The following is a 21,983-nucleotide window of genomic DNA, read 5'->3' as shown; positions in this document are numbered from 1 at the left end:
CTTTCGAAGGTTTGCATTTGCAAACGAACTCCCCACGTACGTCAATGACATTGTCTGTCACATAGTTATAGTTTGACACAAATCTAGTCACGTGACCTTCTGTCGAGGCACAGCCTGTTACTTTGGCTCGGGACATGCGTAAACTCTCAGATTCAAAGTGGGAAATGAAGACAGCAATAGCATGCTTTGTAATCAGTTGTCGATTTGCTGACGTGAATTCTCGATTTGATAGCAAAGCACAAATAGTCAACAAATTCCTAATCTCCAAACTCAGCCTGAAAGAGATAACCAAGTTCTTTAGTCAAAGTTTAAAATTCAAAGTTCACATTTATTTTCATTTCCATCAAATAAACAGAGTCTCTCTCTCTCTTTCTCTCTCTCTCTCTTTAAAGAGGCTGAAAACGGTCCTACGCACAAGTACATTCATGTGTAAATGTCCATTAACTGAGAGTTAGTAACATTCAATCGTAACTATATATCATGGTCATGTGCATATTATATTACCGCTTATATATTGACATTTGCAATTAACAGACATTCAGTGTGGAGATAGAGACATTAAAGGCAGAGCAAAATTGCGATTGCACTTTTTGTGGTCAAGGACGCAGAAAGCTTCTTTTTTTTATGGCTCTGTAGTAATCAACACGCCACAGGCAAGAAATATCATTTGATGTTACAAAATAAGCAGGAGCTTTTTAATTTAAAAAGGTAGCAGTTTGAATAAGAAGGAAATTGCGAAATATTTTTTTTCAACACATGCGCTATAATAAGTAAGATACTTTCTTCGTCAATCTTTGTTGTTGTTGTTCTTTTTTTTTGTTTCGATTCGGTATTTTGTATCATTCTTTGAAATTATTACACTGCGGTGACCATGCGAACAAAGCGACAGTGATCCAAACTGGGTATCAATTTCTGTGGCTGCACATGTAAAAGCTAATGTGAGGTGAAAAACTTAGATTTTTAGCATTTCGCTTTGATATTTTTTTTTCACAGTATTAGGGGAAAGTTATGTTTTAAAGGAAAAAAGATAAGGAATGTTTGAAATTATTGAACTTTTTTTCAGGACTGTTCGGTACTGGTTCTCAAAATGAGCATGTTACACAGTCTTTACTTAAATTCTCTTGTTGACTCTGCATACCTACAACATTAAGGGGAATATTTTGCTCCTTCGCACAAAAATGAAATAAGAGGGTCTCCCGGAAAGGATGCAGTGTATGTAGATTGTTTGTTCATGCAAGCATTAATCCGATAAGGGGAGACCATGAGATGGCCTAGAAACGTGGAAGGAAATTATCGGTTCTTGAGAGTAAGAGAAAGGGGGAGGGGAGGGGCATGGGGAGGCAGGACAGAATAGCATTTAGAACAAAAATAGTATCATGATAGGTCGAAGCACATGTTGTTTAGCTTATTGCTTATGATGTCTAAGGGGCTTACCTAGGCAGGGTCACTTGCAGTTGAGACTGTTCGAAGTCAAGAAATTGAATTACACCTACGAGAAGTAGAGGAGCTATTCTGTAGACCTTTTTGTTCATCCAACAAAAGTGATAGGACACAACGATTCAAGTCAGGCGATTTCATCGTTTGTCGTCGTTTGAACACGTTGAAGTGGGGATGTAATTTTGTACATCATCAAAAGTAGAACTGGTAAGTGGACATAATTTTTAAAAGCATTGTGCCGGTGAAAGATGATATTTCATGGGCCGTGATTTTCTTGCTGTGACAACTAAAAGGACATCCATATCATAATGGCTTGAATGTTCAACGGCTGTGTGTCTTCAATTAGCTAGGATTTTGAGCTCTTACGTATTTGTGATGATTCGGCGGGGCGATTCCATTTTTTTCCAATACATGATTATCTATCAAGGGCTTTTATGAACATGCTGAATCATGATATTCCTTTTCAGTTTGATTGCGACTTATATTCAGACTTAGATTCACGAAAGACATATTTTCAAGTCTCTGCTTATTGTCTTTGGCTAGACAAAGACACTGAATTGTCAGCATGTAGATGATGATTGCTGTATTAATTTAATTTGTGCGTAGATCAGTGTTGTTGGGGTTTTTTTTTCAGTCTTGTTTGACATTCGTTTCTGCTGGCTCTACATTGATGTCTGTTCCAGAGAACGACAGGGTTTTGGAATGATAAGCCAATCAAGGACTAAATACTTCACTCCGCTCCGTGGGGAAATGAAGAAAATTACAAGCAAATTTCTGCACACATGTCAAAGTGTACTGCCAAGAGGATGGATTAACGAATCGTACGAGAGGAGACACGATCGGGTTGGGGCCCACGGAAAGCGATGCTGCGTGCTCCATGGATCCACAACGGCGTGGGGAGCACGGGCAAAATTAGCCATGCATTATTCAGCCAGTCACGAGCGTACAGACTCCTGCCGGATGAATCTTGCGCTGGCAATGTGCGCCAAGACACCCTATAGCTGCCATGTCGTCCGAAACAACACGTTGATTTACTTCTTCATCATGAAATCAATATTTCATCATCATCCCCAGCTACTAAAAGATTGCGCAGATTTTGATATGAAGATGAATATCATTTTACAAATTCTAACGCAAATATAAGCCTGCACTTAATCTGACTTGATAAGTGATTTATATTGTCAAGAATCGGCAAACCCATAGTTTGTCAGAAGTAATAATATATGAAAGTGACGAAAATTGGCATCTGCTTAAATCGCTTGTGCAATGTACGATTAAAACTGACTTAACGAGGACAGCATATAGTGATTGCTGAAACTGCCCAATGTTCACTCAATTACCTCGTATCGTACACCGTCTCTGCTTTTAAAGTATACAGTGTCACACAATATATACAGTGTTCGATAACAGCGTCCTCCAAAATGGCCTCACTTTCCACGTCGTTGCCCTAGAGTCCACCGCAATAAATGCAGAACTAGCAAGGACAAGCTGATTTTCATGGGGGAGAAGCTACGAACAACAGCTACACCTTCCAAATCATTGCCCGCAGTATTCCTTCCCCTACCCCCCCCCCCATCTCCCATTTCCTCATCACTCCTTTAGCTTGTTAAAAAAAGAAAGAGATGAAAAGTCTTTCGGGGACATTTTGATTGTCTTGAAAATGAGATGTTACGTCGAATGATGTTCGGGAAGGCGACAAGACATGGGTCTATATTGGCGATTATAATCTCAGCCAGAGCGAGAGACGCCGGCGCTCTGAAATGAACACGCTTAACCCATACGAAGCCACGGTCTCACGAATCCATTCCTACCACACCAGATAAAAGCTGGCCTGTCCGGAGAGATAGGGTTAGGCCACTCGCGCGATTTTAGGCTGTGAGCCCAAGGCGCGACGATTTTGACAGTGCCTTCACTTCGAGTGTTGTCTAAACAAGCATACATTTCGTTGCTTGCATTTCTTTTCCAATATGAGTTCGACAGGGACTTTGGCCGTATGACACTTGTGAGGATGTTTCCGTGGCCCAGTTTCCACGAGAGTTAGAAAAAAGAGCTACAAAATCAGACAAACTAAAAGATGTTAAAAGAAAAAAAAAATCTTCCATATTTTTGTCTTAGCTAGTGTCTTCTTTTATGTGTGTGTGTGTGTATGTGTATTTTTTTTTTTTGCTTGTGTGAATTTATATCTATCTAAATATATCTTATGCATACAGTGCTTCTACACCCATGTATATGAATCGACGCACACACTAAACTGATCATGATTATATCAGAGTTAGAAATAACAAGGAGACTGAAGTTAGAGCAAAGATGAATCCCCATCACAGATAATCTGATGCAAGCACCCAAAACCACTACCCCGGGAGTGATTCTTTCCAAAGGCAGACATCAACAGAATCATGGCGGCTCAACTCGGGTCAGTTAGCATTTCAATCTGATTCATTATATGCTGCGCCAGGATATCTTAATCTCTCACCCATACATAAGTAATGCTAACCACATTTCCACGACCGTATATATCGCTAACCCAATGAAGAATATATGGGAATAATTTCTTTTCCACGCCCGAGCCAGATTCCCAACGTCATTGCAAATGCATTCACGTTACAATTACATATCGTATGGCCCTGTCATCCAGTCTTATTATTTTTTCCCCTCTGCACACGGTGCCCCAGTCTTATTATTTTCTTTTCCTCTTCTACACAGGAAAAAGCATCAATTTCTCATTGATGAACCCATGAATGGGCCAGATATTGTCCTTAACTAGATAAACAAAGCTCTCATTCCACGCCAATCATATTGCAATCAAAAACAGAAAAAATAAGAATGTATAGTAACAAGGAAGACTAATTTTCGTGAACTAGATTCCACATGGCCAAAATGATATGGAGAGTCACTACAAAAAGAATACCTGGTATACGGGAGATGCGATGCAGCCAGTACCTGATTGTCTTCGCAGGAATCGAATCGACAGCACCCCCCCCCCCACTTCCCACTTTGACAATCTCCTAGATTAATGAAAGTACGTGTACCATAGAAAATCTCTCCTCCCCTATCTATCTATCAATCTATCTATCTATCTATCAATCTATCTATCTCTCTATCTATCTATCTATCAGTCAATCAATCTATCTATCTATCTATCTATTTATCTATCTATCTATCTATCTATCTATCTATCTATCTATCTATCCATCTACCTATCTATCTATCCATCTACCTATCTATCTATCTATCTCTGGCTCCAATGAGCTTGACACCTCAAGATTGCTCTTTAGTACACTCCTCATTAGAACTTCATACCAGGATTTCTACACAGTCATGCGGAATGAAGGTGATTTTCAACATTTGCACGATGAGCATAAACGATAAAATAATGGTGTGCTGTGTAAAAGAAGCCATCTTATATACACTAAAATGCTATTGGTACTCGAGAAAAATGTTTTGGTCTATGACAGCTCAGATTGTGTTGTTTTGTCTTTTGAATCTCATGAATTTGGGTTAAGCAAACTCGTTTCATACGATTACGGCATTCACCATGCCAACGCTGCACTCTTGCTCTTGCTGTTTACCTGTTTAATGGCGTTCATGGGTTTCAAGAATTCATCTGGATAATGTACAGCGCTAGCGAATGGTCAAAACGCATTTCCGTTCGTGAGCAGGGAAGAGGGATGGGGTGGGGAGAGGAATTAAAAACCGCACGAATTCCACAAAACCTAACAAATGGGAGATGAGTGGGATAGATGTGAGCATTTACTCTTCTTCGTGTTATTAAAGTGCGACTCAAAATAGGAAAATTCTTCTACAGGGTGAACGTTCCATAATGTAAAGACTTGTTCTCAGAAAAAGCCACTTCAGAGAAGTGTGAACTCGCTAACGGAACTTGCCATTGGGCACGGCAAAGGGTGTCATCGGCGGACAAAATGAGCAGATTCTCGAAAAAAAATAATAAAACATCCTATCTACAACAGTAATATACGTTCAAAGTCAGAGAATGTCCTCTCAGAAGTAAGTGTGAAATCCACGGCATTTGGGGATAAGGCTTTTGGAAAATGGCACCATCATCGTGGAACAGGTCCCCACCCCCCTTAAATGTAAGATGCATTTTTAGATTTTTATAGATTCAAATCTCTGTTAAAAAGACTCATCTTTTTGATAATTGTCGATTTCGTATGATTTTTGTTTTCGTACACACGCATAATGTAGAATCTATGAAAAAACTGTAAATTGTAAATACGCGTTTCTAAGAACTGATTATCATTAATCACAGAGTCGTCTTTGGATCCACGAAGGAAATGGGCGGCAATGCCAAACAGGAAATGATTGTCAATAGCGCATTTACGTTGGATATATATATATACATATATATGTATGTATATATATATACATACATACATACATACATACATACATACATACATATACATTAGAAAAAAGTGAGCAAGCCAAGACGGGAGAGCGGCTTTTTTTTCTCTCTTTTTTTTTTGTCCTCGGTCAAAGCCATTCTTTCCATTCAACTTATTTGCAAAAAAGAATCTCTTGGAAGCTTTCATGAAAGTTCACGAACCGCACCTGCTAGGATAAACAGCAGAGCAGAGAGGAAAAATTTGAATAAGATGCCTCACAATCGTGGGGATGAAAAGGTGAGCGGGAGGTGGGGGGGGGGGTCATAGAATTATGGAGCATGAATGGTGCATTTAGTGATTCGTCTGAACAAAACAGAATGTGGGAGATGGGGAGACAAAAAGCAACGAAAGCAAAAGATGCCGTCTGCTGAAAGAATCGCGGCTCTTTGTCCACCGCGTACTCACTTAATATGAATCGGCATTTATCAATAAACATACCGGTGCAGGAATGGCCTGGGCATAGCTATACGTTCTGAATGCATCGGCTATTGTAGGCTTTTTTTTTTTCTTATTCAAGCGCAGGTCAAGTCAGAGTCGAGACTGTAGCTTGCTGTAAAAAAAAAAATGGAAAAGGGAGGCACTGTCTTCTTCAGATAGTCTGACGATTTTTCGACTTACATCTGAGGTAGATAGCCATTACTCTGTGTCACAGGCTAGTTATATGTCCGTTAGTTATACGATTTTTCTCCCTTGCCAAGTTCAGAATTACGTCTCCAACTTCGGCCTCCATCACTTGAGAGCGGTTGCCGCTTTTGCATTATTCTCCCTGTGTTTCCGATTCCTTTCTTCATAACCCGTCTATTTATTCGCCGATGAAAGCTTATTATACATTTATCTTTCCTTCATATGTCAAAGTCCATAAAATGACTTCAGCCTTTTTTGCCACATTGCCTAACAGTGATTGCACCATTACATCAACGGCGTATGCGCTTTATTTTTGATACCATCGTTCTTGTTTGATAAGCAATTGCCGTTCTTTCTCTTTGATTTGCCAAGTCGAGATACATTTTCTATCCCCTTGTATTGTAACTGTAATGACAGTCGCGATCATCCTTGAAGCCACGTCGTATATTTTATAGTCGGGATAGAAATATTCTATAGAAAGTAAACATCGACCTGAACAGGACGAACTTAAATATAGAAAATAAAAAGAAACAACAACCTCCCTCCCATTTCATCTTCTACCCACTCCTCGGTTAGATGCAAGTCCATTACACAGATTTAATTTGTGATATTTTCAACATTTCTCCCCACAAGGTAGGCTTGGAAAAAAAAAATGACTCGCTCACTAATGGATATTGCTGGTCGGTCAACATGTCAAAGCTGACCTGAGTGGCGCACAGTGTGTACGTGTTGCTTCACGTCAAAATGGCGTCCTAGGTGACGGCACGTGTATGGGATAGCTTCGAAATGAATGTTTGCTGAAGTAATCGGTGCAAACTGCATTTCTTTGCCGACAATCTAGCAGTATGTTCTTTGAGAAGAGAATTTCTCTTCTCGAAACACACACAAGCTGTTACATCGATTTTTGTCTTCCTACTCTCCCCCTTTTTGTTGTTGTTGTTGTTGTGTGTGTGTCTTGGGGGATGGGGAGGGGGTGGGGCTTTGCACTGACGATGAAAGCTTCCTATGTGGATATCAGCGTAACGTTATATCGCGTTATTTTATGCTGTCACAGGTATATCATGTCCTATTATGTTGTTACATATCATGTCATGTTATGTCATGCTAAGTTATGTTATGTTATGTTGTGTTATGTTATGCTATGTTATATTTTATTATATTATATTATATTATATTATATTATATTATATTATATTACATTGTATTATATTATATTATATTATATTATATTATATTATATTATATTATATTATATTATATTATATTATATTATATTACATTATATTATATTATATTATATTACATTATATTACATTATATTATATCATATTATATTATATTATATTATATTATATTATATTATGTTATGTTGTGGTATATAAGATATGTCATGTCATGCCATGGTATTTATGTTAGGTTTTGCAATGTTACGTTATGTTATTGTTAAATCCTGCTCAATATAGTATACATCCGTCATAACAGTATACGTTTCGATCTAAACAAGTTCGAATGGCTGGCTAAGTATAGTTGAGGGTAATGAATGGCAGCCGAGACGAACAAACAAACAAACAAACAACAAACATGCGACTTTTGGTGGTGAACAATATGCTAATTTCAAAACAGCGCATCCTCGCACGAAAACAAGGCAGAGACCAATCTTCTCCATGTATCCATTCTTTCCCCGCCATTCGTGGGAGGCGGATGATACTCATTCACCACATGCTATTCACACTTTTTTTCCACTCTGCGTATCACCACATCCCCTGTCACACGCTGTTGATCAGAATTTATCGCGTGAATACTTAAAACTAAGAACAGAAAGTGGCATCAAATTTGCCTCGAACGGAAGGAGGGAGATACAGGGACAGAGAGATGGAGAGACAAAGAGAAAGAGAGAGAGAGAAGGAGATGAGGAAGAGAAATAGTTTGGAAGGGTACAGAGGGGGAGGGAGAGGGAGAGGGGTAGATGAATTTGATTAAAGAGGGAAAGGATCTAGAGGCGTCTCAGGTGGAATAGAGACGGCGACTGACAGATGATTGATGATCAACACGCAAGAAATGATGAGCCTTTAGATAATAAAGGCCCAGAGCTTCCTAGCGTTCAGATCCGGTTTCCTCAGCCCGCCTCTTGCAGCCGACGCGCGCGGGGCTGACATCATGTCTTCGACCTACCCAAGGCTGGGCATTTTTTTTTTCTCAGGGTGCAATTTCGTTTGCCTCTTTAACTCCGAATTGCGTTACCCTATACATCAAAACTAACGTCTTCCGCCGCATAATCAGCGCTTGGCAACATGTGCGAATAATATTATGATCTTTCAGGTGAACCAACACTGTAGTCAGTGACCAGGAAAAATCAATTAGATGTTTGAAGTTTGAAAGGCGTGCGCATTTAAAACTCAAAGGGGAATCAATCTGATGCTGCGAGCAAAAGAAGCAGATGAGATAAAAGTGAGCGTCTGAAACCAAGAAGTACTACACTTGGGGGAAGAACTGCTAGAAGTGAGCAGGTGTTCTGTTGCGAGCTGGCTGTATTCCAAAGGGTGCTTGTGGTTAAGAATAAGGATAGAATGGTGAACAAGGCAACATTTTTTTTTTATTCCAACGCTCGTGAAAGAAATAGCGTAGTGTTGGTTATTCTTGGCAACTTGGATGCATGTGTGTGTGTGAGAGTGTGTTTGTATGTGCTTTTATCGAGAGAAAGTGAATGAAAAGAGAAAAAGAGTGAGGGGGAGAGGGAATCCTTAATCCCGCACTTTATAGGGCAAGTGAACATGGCACTTGATTTCGGCATTATCCCTCAATATGTTTCCTAGTTCTGAAAACGCAGAAAGCTTACCTAAACACCCAGTAACCTCATGAGCAAACCCTACAACGTTTATGAGCACATACATGCACTTTTTATGCACTTAGCTCGGTCTTTATGACATTGCACTATTCATTTGATTATGTTTTACTAAAGTGAAATACAAATGTAAGCTAAACCATGTTGGTGTTGTTGTTTATGGAAAAAATAGGGCCCTATTGAAAATGATTAATTTTGCCCTAGCCAATTCTGATATCAAATCAAACGATATTAATATTTTAACGTATGCCAATAAACGTCTAAATCCAATTATTCTCTCCATGAAGTTGCTCATGAGTAAGACAATAAAGTAAAACTAAAACTAAAAAACGGTGTTGGATGTGTTTAAATGCGATGAACTCGCTTAAAGAGAGAATAATGTGGACACACATCCACATACGCACAACTACGCACTTACATAAACACGTGCGCATTTACTCCTCGATCAATAGTAGTCTCTCTTTCTTTCTCATCTCTTTCTCTCTCTTTCTCTCCTGCTGTCTGAATTTGAGCTTAACGTTTGAATGCATTATGCATGAAATGCGATACATTAATGCAAGCAGAATGAGACTATTCAGCGAGTCGATCTTCTGTCTAACATCCTCTGCTATCGTTGGGCTACCCTGGAAATACCTATAGTATTGCAGTCGATACGGAACTGAGGCAGACCAAGGAAATGGACAGACGTGACAGACCGCCGAACAACTCTGTCCACGCGCAGCATCGCGTGCAACGGAGGAGGGAGTAAGTATGCTTCATTCAACAGGTCGGTCTCGACGACGACAACAACAACCCAGATAAAAAATGAACAAAGAAAAAGCCCATTTTACCATTCCCGCTGCTATGCGGCTGCCTTGTGCTTGCGTATACATTTTGTGTGTGTACACACATTTACAGCGAACTCATCAATACGGCAGGTATACAGAGACGGTACTAATACCATCGCGCGCTCACTCATGCAAATTGGAAAGAGATGGCCTTCGGTCATTAAATCATTGTTTGCGCCACTTGTTCATGCTGCCGGCTGTAATTGCAACGAGAAGAGAGAGAGAGAAAAAAAAAACACACCCCAAAGGCTGTATGAGATTTGCTGACTTAGTCTATCCGAATATATAAGTACTGACACGAAGAATATAATTCCATCTTCACCAATATGTATCTATCCAATTATATATCATTAAATATATAATAGTATATATATATATATATATATATATATATATATATATATATATATATATATATATATATATATATACATACATAGATACGTATATATAATTGATTTTATATGTATCTGTGTATGTGTGTGTTTATGAATGCACCTTTTATTTTCCTTCTGGCATAATCTTTGACGAGCTCAGTGTACATTACTGAGTATTTTCTCCTAATTCTGTTTCTCTCCAAGGTGATGCTTTTTTCTGTTTTTCTGACTGGCGTAGAGGCAGCATGGTCATTATGTTTTCTCCCGTACAGCTTATTTAGTATTTTGCAGAACTATGCATACTGTCGCACACACACACACACACACACACACACACACACACACACGCACACACACAACCCCACTTAATCTGTTTTATTTTTGCGCTACCATAGCTCTTTCTCAGAATGTTATCATACTTATATTTTAAAGTGCATGATAAATGGTGTGTAAGTACAAGCTAATAAAAGTTACGCCACTTTTTAGATTAATGTTCAATCATTGCAGTAACGATGAGAAGACTCTAGGATTTCATCCGTTTCGAATGGCTGTTGCACATTGGCAGTAGCCATGGTCCTTGAAACCCGATGCTTTCGGCTGTAATTGCAATTTTAGAAATTTGAGCGACGCGACGGCAAAACTACGCACACTATCAAAGAGATTCACAGTCATGACTACATGTTACAAGTACAATGATATTTATTTTGAAACACGAATTCGTTCCAATATTTCATGAGAGCAACATTTCTGCCTAAAAATATCAAGCAAAAACTGATGTTTGTCTGGAAAATCAACGCTGCACAAGATTTTCTTTTCTGTCAACTCGTTGCTTCTTGATTTCCATAATTCTAGTTTCATTCAGTGAACACTGAGAATTTGATGAACAATTTTTCGTTTTTTTTTTCACTTCAATAAAGTGCTGTATTTTAGTCAGCAGCCTCAGACATTAGTTGGTTCAATGGTCAGATGACGAATTAACTCTCTTATTGCTCTCGGTAACCCGTTTGTGGACAACGTCATTGGTAGTTTTGAGGTTAGGTTCATGAGAGGGCTAATATTTTGAAAGAAAAAAAAAGCTTTACATTGAAGAGCATAATATAGACTTTTTTCATAGATTAATTCTGCGTACAGCTATTAATGATAATTTAAATTGTGTTTGTTGTTTGCTGGTTTTTGATAATCGTACAAGGACTTTTTGTTTGTGGTTGCACCTTCTTCTTTTTCCAATTAGCAGCGAGTAATCAAAATTGGAAAGTTAAGAATGAATTCTCAGAATATATTTCATTATAGAGGGCTTCTTGTCAAACTCAATTAGCATCAAATATTTGAAGTGGGAATCTCAAGAATGCATTTTTAAAATATTTCTTTTGGGGGAGCTTCATTTCAGACTCCGCCGATAAAATTAAAGAGGGAAAAAGAAATTCCTTTCAAAAAGCAATGTACTAATAAAGATAACATACAATGCGCAATTTATGATATATCAGACGGACGAGTAAAATTATTGCTAGACAAGGCCGTCCTTCTCCATGTATTACGTTTGAAAAAAAAAATAGGAAATCTCTCCACATAATTGTCGGAATAAAAACAAATGAAATGAAGAAATGATTGATATAAAAAAGCACTTGTGTCCCAAAGGCAATTATATATCTTTCAATCTGCTGGATAGTAGTAAACGATAATTTGTCGAACTTGTTGTGTGACAAGCACATGCCTTGGAATACGTTCCTTCGAGCGTTTATCAATTCACTTGCTCGGAGTGTGGTGGAACCGCCTCTCGTGAGAGAAGAGCTCTCCTTGGGTTGAGATGTGTTTTCAGGTTGCTCTATCATCGTGACAAACAGGTTATGCGGGGGATACGTGCACGTTTGGCTTTCCATAGAGAGACTCGATTCCGCGATAATTAAGGCTTTCGAGGGGCGTGCGCCAGCGCGGGCGATCGCCAATTCTCTAAAGGCTATAGGCGCTCAGGAACGCAAATGGCGCGACTGGATATCAGCTCTATCGAGTGCATATTATTGCAACCGATAGAGAAGGAAAGAGAGAAATAGGGAGAGAGATATACATAGAGAGGGAGAAAAAAAAAAACTCCAGAGAGAGACGGAGATAGAAGGAGAGAGAGGGAGGAGAGTGCTGAGTGCTATATGCACACTTTCAAATGATAACATGCGATGTTAATTCACGCGTACATTGTGTTAAAGTAGCTCTAAGTGCCTGTTTGGATAGCTCGGTGCTTGCGTTTGCGTGCAGGATAGACCGCTGATCCTGCTTGAAGCGCTACGACCGCTATAAACGGGGGAGGAGGCTGTGAGAAATTTCCAGAAACACAAGAATTTAATGAAAAGGTGTTTTTTCCCCAATATTTGCACACTATCATCTATCACCCGCATAATCGGGGGGGGGGGGTGGCAAAGATAAGGGTATTTCGAGTCTTCCGCTACGTGGCCTCCAAGCTACGAGCCCGATCGTCTATAGATTCCGTGATACGTATTTATATAATAAAATATTCCGTAGATACATATTATGATACACACACACACACACACACACACACACACACACACACACACACACACACACACACACATATATATATATATATATATATATATATATAGATATATGTATGTGTGTGTCTGTGTGTATGTGTGTGCACGTGAGTGCCCCCGCGCAAGTGGTGTGTAATGATGATTGTGCCAAGTTAAACAAAAATAAAAAAGCAAGCTCTTCCTTGTTAGAGATCAATTACATTAAGATTCAACATTTTCTTCACACTTCTTGGTAACATGCTTGATCAGTCTTCCTAATACGGACTTTCTACACAGTGAAATATTCGGTTTTGTACTTCCAAAGATTCCCTTTCCCGTACCCTCGTTTCCACTTTTTTGGAGAAAAATATCGTGTGGTTTAGATGATCAGACAAAGAATGCCTCCATTAAAAAGATAACCCACAGAGCCAACTGTCATACTATGAGAAAGGTTGTCGCCAAAGTCAAAAGTCGGACGACACACGCTGGAAGTTCGGAGCATAAAGAATCCAAGCAAAATTGCAAATGCCATGGAGACGACATACCTTTTTTTTCTTCTGTTTTTTTTTTTTTATACATCTTCTGACCACCCTACGGCAAAGAAATCCCGGGGCGCCCCCGGCTTGCGCGCTGGTGTGCGAACGAAAGACACGACACCAGAATCTCGTAATAACACATAATGAAAACGCCTGCTTCCCCGAGCAGTATATATTTTAGTCACGTCTATTCTTTGTTTAAAATGCTAGGCATAGGCCTGGAAGTCGTTCCCTCGCAAGACAAATGTTAGACATTGGCCGCATAATGCTCAGCCTGTGGTTAGCAAAACCCGTACTGATGCTGGTGCTGCAGACCTTTTTTTTTTCTTACTTCTTGGATTATCACCTCGATGTTGAAGATGGATATTTTTTTCCGTGCTGATATTCTAAGAAGCAGAGGACGAGATTAATGTCCTGTGCTTCTTTTTTTCTGAGCAGAAGTGAACCATTCGATTAGCCTAATTTGGAACTCTCTTAGGCAGGGCCATCTGAATTAGCTATTGCTTGCTTTTACATAGCATATACAAAAAACAAAACAAACAAACAAACAAACAAACAAACAAACAAACAAACAGACAGACAAACAAATGAGGGCGTTGACGAATCAGATGCAGATACACAGACAGTGGACAGTGTGTCTTAAATGTGACACACACCTCCGCACAATCCAGGCAAACACCGTCATCTTGATTTAACTAAAACGAACTCACCCCTTGTCATACACAAACACGGACACACACAAACAGGCACACACACACACACACACACACACACACACACACACGCACGCACACACACACTGCAGAGCTCAACTATATGTTTATCCACCATAAACTACAAAAGCAGAAAGTGTGGTCATAAAATGCCTTCATCATACCAAAAAGGCTCTCTCAAGTGATTCGTATCATCGGGTTTCACAAGTGGTGAGTGCGCATCTAATTGTCCTCGGGTTTTGTTTCACCGCCCTAGATGCGCGGGGCATCCAACGCCCGTGATCGGATCTCCATCCGTCTTAGCGCGAGCCCGAATTTAAATCCGTCTGCGCTACCCAGGTGAATGAATAGTAAAAACTGGAGCACTGCCCCACAAACAGTTCGCTCTCCATTCCGAGAAACTCAAGGAGAGCCATTAGAGTCACACAGCGAAGGACAGAATTATGAGTCGACTACATAATAAAACTTTTCCTGAAATGTATAGACCTGCGAATATTGCATAACGTACCAGTTTAGAACCATATCCCAGTAAAATGTTAGAGTATGTATTCTAGGAAAATAAATATATCATATCGTAATCTTGGCATGATCAGCAAATACATCTCCATCTATACATTAAGAAAAACTAAACAAACAAGCATGAAAAATGCTCTTCCTTCTCTCTTTCTGTGGATATACATATACATATACATACATATACATATACATATACATATACATATACATATACATATACATATACATATACATATACACATCAAGTGCCTGAAGGATCATAAACAAACGTACATACATACACACTCACACACGCACAGACGTATTATGCAATACAAATGCATTTACAGATGCTTCAAAATGTCATGTAGATAATAATTTTCATTCTTTCATGTGGCTTTGCTTGTATTTTGTTTGTTTGTAGGGTGAGTAGGTTTGTGTTTGTGTGTTTGTGTGTGTGTGTGTGTGTGTGTGTGTGTGTGTGCGTGTGTGTGTTTGTGAGTGCGTGAGTGTGTTTGTAAGTGCTTCCAGAAATAGCTCTAATATTTCTAGCATTGACAACATTATGTAAATGAAGAGCTATCGGGAAAAGCTGTGCCGAAGACCCCAGTTATACTTTTTGTAGCTACATAATACGCAAAATTAATGTTTCCATGGCGTCACCTTGCTTCTAACGCTTATTCACGTATGCGATGTCATAGTGAACGATATTGTACGGGCTGGGTAAACAGATTACCTTATGCCTAGATAGCAACGATATGCTTGCTTTAAAGTGGTTTATACGTATAGCGACGGGAAGCAAGCTGACAATAATTCGATATGGCTACATGACAAACACTACAGGTTTTGGTGATGTTACTATACAATGTACCACAAACAGCAGCGCTCGTTGGTGAGATTGAGGACATTTTTATCCACAGTGTATTACGGATAAAATGGAAGTGCTGCAGTCATTAATACATCATTTTCGGAAACATCTTGATGCAGTGGGATGCTCTGAAACTGCTTTATAGTCTTACTTTCCCCTCCCGAAATTTTGGTTCCATTTCGATTTCACCAACGGATAAAATGAAATATACATTCAATTTGAATGTTCAAATGTATATTATATGAAACAAAATAAATGTACGAAACAAATATCTCCTGTCAAGGACTATACTTGAACATTCCTCTTGTATGCTCAGACACACGACTTACCCTTTTACCGTCGAAACGCAGACACACATACACGCACGCACATACACGCACAAACACGCACACACACACACACACACACACACACACACACACACACACAAACATCACACGTATCGTGTAAAATGCCATCGACCTAATATGCAACCATCATGAATTATCTTGACGGTATTGTGCTCTCATTTTTTTTTCTTGAGCTTTTTTGAGCTTGCCCTGGAGGGCTGCAACACCTCTAAATTAGAATGTGAAAAGTTACATAGGCGGTGTATAAAATGTTAGGAACTACATGCAAGCGCAAAACTGTTATTTAGAATGGAAATGTCTTTCCTGGAAAGACGAATTAACAGTTCTTGCTGTTAAACTGATGGCTTAAATGCAATTTTCTATACTATTTATTTGCCTGTCACCTTCGATCTACTAGCAGGTGTTACCCGGCAAGACGATGTCACATTGCTTTATAGCGGTATGTGCAGATCCTATTCCCTAATTTCGTCAGAAAGCCGAAGATATGGATCTGCGAGGGGGAAGAGAATATATTGAAGACTAGACAAGAGAATTTGAAAAAAGAAATGGAGAGAGAGGAGAGATCAGACAATGGCGAAAGAGAGGAAAAGAGCGAGAGGGACGGGGGGGGGGGAGAGCGAGATACTTCGGTAGTCTGATATACCTTCGTTTCCTTGAAAAAAAATCGTAATGACATACAATCGTGACGCACGAGTCTCGGATTCGATTCTGATTAAGTTGGGGGCCCTGGGTAGCGCGCTCATGTCAGCAGTCCGAAATTTTTTTATGGCGCGGTTGGACAGTTTCGGCTATCGGTGAGGACATCGGAAAATAATATGCAAATGACTATCTCACTCATTGAATGGCACATAATGAGCAAAATGACCTCACTGACAGTCTTACCACACGCAATGGGGCACACGTGTTGTTGGAAAATCCCATTAGAAGAGGCAAGCCTTAATCAAAGTATAATAGACGGCCGGCCGTCGCAGTCACTACTCATTTCTATCAGACTTGTTTATGGCATGATCGGCTATTGCACCAAAAAAAAAAAAAAAAGTAAAAAAAAAAATCGTCAAACATGAATGTGTGCATGCATGTGCGTACATCTGTGGAAAAGAATACACCGGATGAATACATTGTTCTTTTTTCAAAATTTGTCATTAAGCTTTCATTAAGGTCGTTCTCAGAAATCAAGTATTTGTTATACGCTAGAATTGATCCAAACTGCATTGACCCACTTCACTGCGATTGTCACCCCTTCCCCTAATGAGACGTTGGCATGGCAACAGCGGTATTTCTGTTTCATCGACAGATCAATCTGTGTGACGGCAGATTTTCACAGCGGCATCATGTTCTTTTTTATCTTTTAGGATGATTTGGATGAGGAAATATAGAAACCCCATCAGACGAGCGAGTTGACAGAAGGGAAAGAAAAAAAAAAAGCATCCTGTATTTAATTAGAACCCGAAACGGGCTGCACCCAATATATTCACGAAGCGATTCCACAGATACCGGCTCGGGCTGCAGTGGTGGGCGTGTGAAGAACAGCGGCTTCGACTCAAAAAGAAACCGAACTTTATAACTCGACATCAAATTCCATGATGATGCTTTCAGCATGCTTCTCCGGCGATCTACAGGCGCTTCTGAATTATTCAGATAGGCAGCCAGAGCCGCCATCATAAATTCAACAAAAATCCCCTCCGTTCCTCACCCCCCCCCCCCCTCCCTCTCCATCGGAAACCTCGATATTGCTTTAGACTTTTAAATGGCCGAGGATTCATGTCTTGCAGTCATACAAGAATTATAGCATCTCACCCCCCTTGCAATTTCTATAGAAGTTACAAAGAATGAAAAAGAGACCAATTCATGAAAATACACGCAGGGAATATGGGAAACATATATATATATATATATATATACGACTAAAGATCGAGACCTGGTATTTTGTACTCTTTCCCCCCAATTTTTTAATGCTAAGAGACACCTTACTCTTCTCCGGAGGGCAATTTACCAGTCAATTGCAGGGAGGGAAATGGGAAGAGCTAAATAAATGACCTGATATCGGGGCAAGTGGTGTCGCCGAATGAGAGGCAGAGTCTTGTTGAAGTTTATACACATCAGGGTGTACCAGAAAAAAAAATAGCAATAAAGGATTGTAGAGAGAGAAAAGGGAAATATAGTCTCGATTTCACAGTGGCGCCACCTTAACGTCTCCCCACTCTACATGGCAGAGCCGGGTCGTGATTAACCCTATTAATACGCCCAGCGGAAAGGTTGTATCCCGCTAATCATCGCAGTGAATCTCCGAGGCACACGCCATTTTTAAGGGTTTCGATGGTCATGGGCTTACACTCACTCGACAACCAGAAAAAAAGGGGTCTTAATGAAACACACACACACATACATGCACCTACGCACACACACACACACACACACACATACGCACACACACATACACGCTCGCACACACACACACACAGTGTAATTTGGACTATTATGGGATATACGTGTATAGCATCTCAAACTCTGCACTATGTTTATAAATTATGAGATATCCAGCGGCAGGCATATTGTCCAGAGTGTCCGCGAACAATTTTATTACATTCTGATTCATGCTGAAAATGATTTAACAATAGCGATCAAGGGAAACCAAGCTAAGAAGTATAACACGAATCTCTCATCGACGAATAGGTTGAAGCCACTTTTCCTAGCTTGATATAAGCACAATAACGACACTGCACTTTCTGCAAATCCCCAATATCATTACTCATAATGTCATTTTTACATGGAATTGCTTAGCAATTTTACATCATTCTACCATGTCTACGCTTAAAGAATCAACTCCAGTTATTAAAGGTTTTTTTTGTGTGTATACGTCTATACGTATACGTTAAAATAACTGAGAAATAAATTTCACACGTTATAAACATGTGCGTGCATCAGCTTTCTTCAACTGTTTTCATAATCACCTGTAGATGATACACATTATTAAGAGATCTGAAATCTAACCTTATAGGCCTACTGCTCAAAATGAAAAAAAAAATACCGACTATTCGAATCGGTCGTTCCTTTATGTTCGTATCATACTGTGTGAATATGATTCGTCTTTCTTGGTCGGGGAGAAGAATTTGAATGATTTAGTTATACAGGAAATCTCTTAGAATGATTCGACAGCAGTTCATGCGTGAACAAGCTGCCGCTCTCATCATTTCACTTGACTGAGGGTATATCCAGCGATCGAACGGAGGCTTTACAAACCCCCTCCCTCCCCCCCCCTCCCATCGCACCCCCACCATCACCACATGTAGTCACACAGCCTCCCTTAACAATCCTCATCAATATATGAATTTCTTCTCCGACCACGACAAGCCAACGCCTTTACGTGTCTTATTTTCCCCCCATTTTTGCCCTTGCTGTAACTGATATCGTCTCATTCCCCACTTCATGCAAAATGCAGTTTGAGGCTCAGATTCGCTCGGGTCCGCTGCATGACCTTATCAAAGGCGATGACAAGCGTACACCAAATCTATGCATCCGTTTCAAAGGCGCCTCATCCGTTGAAGAGTACAAGAGACCATAAAACTATAACCAGCGGCAAATCAGGCAATAGCCCTGCATACAATGTTAACGTAAGATCATACTCTTGACCAAACAATGTCGTTGATGCTTATCGACAGAGTTTGTATGAAGGAATGCTTTTGCACTCATGGCTGATGTTTGTTTCATCAGGAAAAAAAAAAATAAGACAGTTATATATAAATAGAAACTCGGGACTGAAAATCTGGTGATGGCAGACTCGAAGACTACTTTTTCTCTTCCAATGACTGAAAGACAATTTTGACTCATGAACGCTCCAGCGCGCTAATTCACAAGATTCACCTGACTACATGGCTAGGTTTATTAACCAATGTGTCTGCCGCCATTCGAATACAATGAATATAAAAGTATGCCCGTACTAAAAGCACTTTCTCATCTTGCATAACATAAAACCCAAAGCAAACGTAATGTGTAGAATATCGGACATTGATGATAATAATAATAATTATTAAAAAAAACACCTTCAAAACCACCTGCTGGCTCATCTTAATGGACGTTTTCACCCCTAACAGACCGTTCTCGCGTGGCCTATTATTTTTCGTCCTTTTTTTTGGTGCAAAATACATCAATTCTATGAGAAACGGATTTTTATACTCCGCAATCACCCATTTCCAATCTTACACGGAAGACTTAAAACGAAAGAGAAATTTTAACATGCTGGGAATATTGTTTAATCAAGTATGAATATTCGTCCGGCCTCTCTCTCTCTCTCTCTCTCTCTCTCTCTCTCTCTTGACGGAGTATAAGAATGTTTTGCTGCTATAATTCCTTATAGAAACAATAATATTAAGATGCTGCTTCGGTAGAATGCAGAAGGCGAGAAGATAAAAAACACAAAAGAAGGAACAAAACTCACCGAGTGCTCCAACGCTCATCGGCATGGCTGCAATTTAACTATCACTGCTATCCGAGAAGGAGGTTTGCGGCAAAATGAACCTCGCTAGCTGGCTACACGAGTCTTCTACTTTACATCCAAGCTACACACACACGCACACACAAGGGGGAGAGGAAAAAAGCGCAAACGATCGCCCTCTCATAGAGGACAACAAATCAGCGAGTGCGTTCTCTTTTTGCACTTTACCAATCGAGATCAATATCGCGCGCGTTGCAAAACGGCGCCGTGCTTCGGCGTCGGTGCTACGTGTGTGCATATTGAATGTATGATCGAAAGCACCAAGCGAGGATCTGGTTTCGCGCTTCCCACAACTAATAATATGTATACCTTGGGCTGTGTGTGTATGTGTGTGTGTTTCTTTTTCCTCAGGTTTTGTCTGTACGTGTGTACACTAGTGTAAGATATTAAGTTAAAAGTAGAGAGACAGACAGACAGACATACAGACAGAGAGGGAGAGAAAGAGAAGCAATGTGCAAAGGGGTGTGTAAGCATGCGATAATATGGACATAGGGGATAAATACAATGGACTCAGCATCATCTTGCTCTGTCATCGCAGACGGGGAGGTATAGATGGAAAGAAACATGCACAACAATATATTGTTTGGAAAGGGGTGTATATACACAATTAAAGTCCCTGAAAGTTGGCAAATGTGTACTATAATGTCTATACCATCATTGTTTGTTGCAATGCCATTGCAACAAGCGTGACAAGATTTTTTTTTTTTATTCATCTATTTTCATTTTTATGAGAAATGTTCCTTACATTGTCAGTTAGTGCCAAAAATGGGAAGTGTCATCCACAAATAAAAAGATGTTATGTAGCAGTCTGGAAAAATTGATATAAGCAATTATATCAAATGTATGTGTATAATATATATATATATATATATATATATATATATATATGAGCCATCATAGTCTTAAGACGACAAGATACAAACAGTAAGCCGTGAAAACTGAAAAAAGAAAGAGATCGGCAAAGCATAGGAAATGTGAATTTTTTCGAACATGAGAAAATTTTACATATTTATTTATATCACACGTACATGAACAGATATGCAAGTACATTTAATATTTTATATGACAGTTGGGAAGATAGTAATGACAGCTCGTTCACATTCCGCCTTTTCCTTTTTTTGTGAACTTTTTCGGATAGATCTTTTCCGCGAACTCATTTTAAGAAGTTTACAGAATGATTCCTTCCTCTCGTTTGTTCTATAAAGATTTCACGACGTAGAGGGATATGGAATGGGGATAGAATTAAACAAAAACGCACTGAACATGTGCTAATGGATATTGGCAGACATGCCCAACGGTAAAACTGCGTTTATTCAGATTCAACGTAATGAAAAGAATTCATTTTGATTGCCTAAGAACAAGGAAACAATATACTTAAAGACATAGAATAAAAGATACATCAATTTTCAGCAATGTACTATAAGACACAAAGAATGTAAAATAAGATTTACAATGTGCGACAACGTGTCCATGTTTCAGCTTCAAGGTTCGTTT

At 39.5% G+C, this 21,983-nt stretch overlaps 1 protein-coding gene across 1 annotated transcript in view; it reads right to left on the bottom strand.

Moving 5' to 3' along the window:
- LOC140229337 (synaptotagmin-15-like) overlaps positions 1-20,559 on the bottom strand; it is a 52,128-nt gene extending 31,569 nt beyond the window's left edge. Inside the window, exon 1 of the mRNA XM_072309619.1 lies at positions 20,433-20,559. Coding sequence (XP_072165720.1) covers positions 20,433-20,457 — 25 coding nt within the window. The 5' untranslated portion in view covers positions 20,458-20,559. The remainder of the gene's footprint in view (positions 1-20,432) is intronic.
- Between the last annotated feature and the right edge of the window lie 1,424 nt (positions 20,560-21,983).

The sequence above is a fragment of the Diadema setosum genome, chromosome 5 (assembly GCF_964275005.1).
Source record: "Diadema setosum chromosome 5, eeDiaSeto1, whole genome shotgun sequence".
Classification (NCBI taxonomy): Eukaryota; Metazoa; Echinodermata; class Echinoidea; order Diadematoida; family Diadematidae; genus Diadema; species Diadema setosum.
Note: the sequence above shows the minus strand (reverse complement) of the source record. Positions and strands in the feature narration are given on the sequence as shown.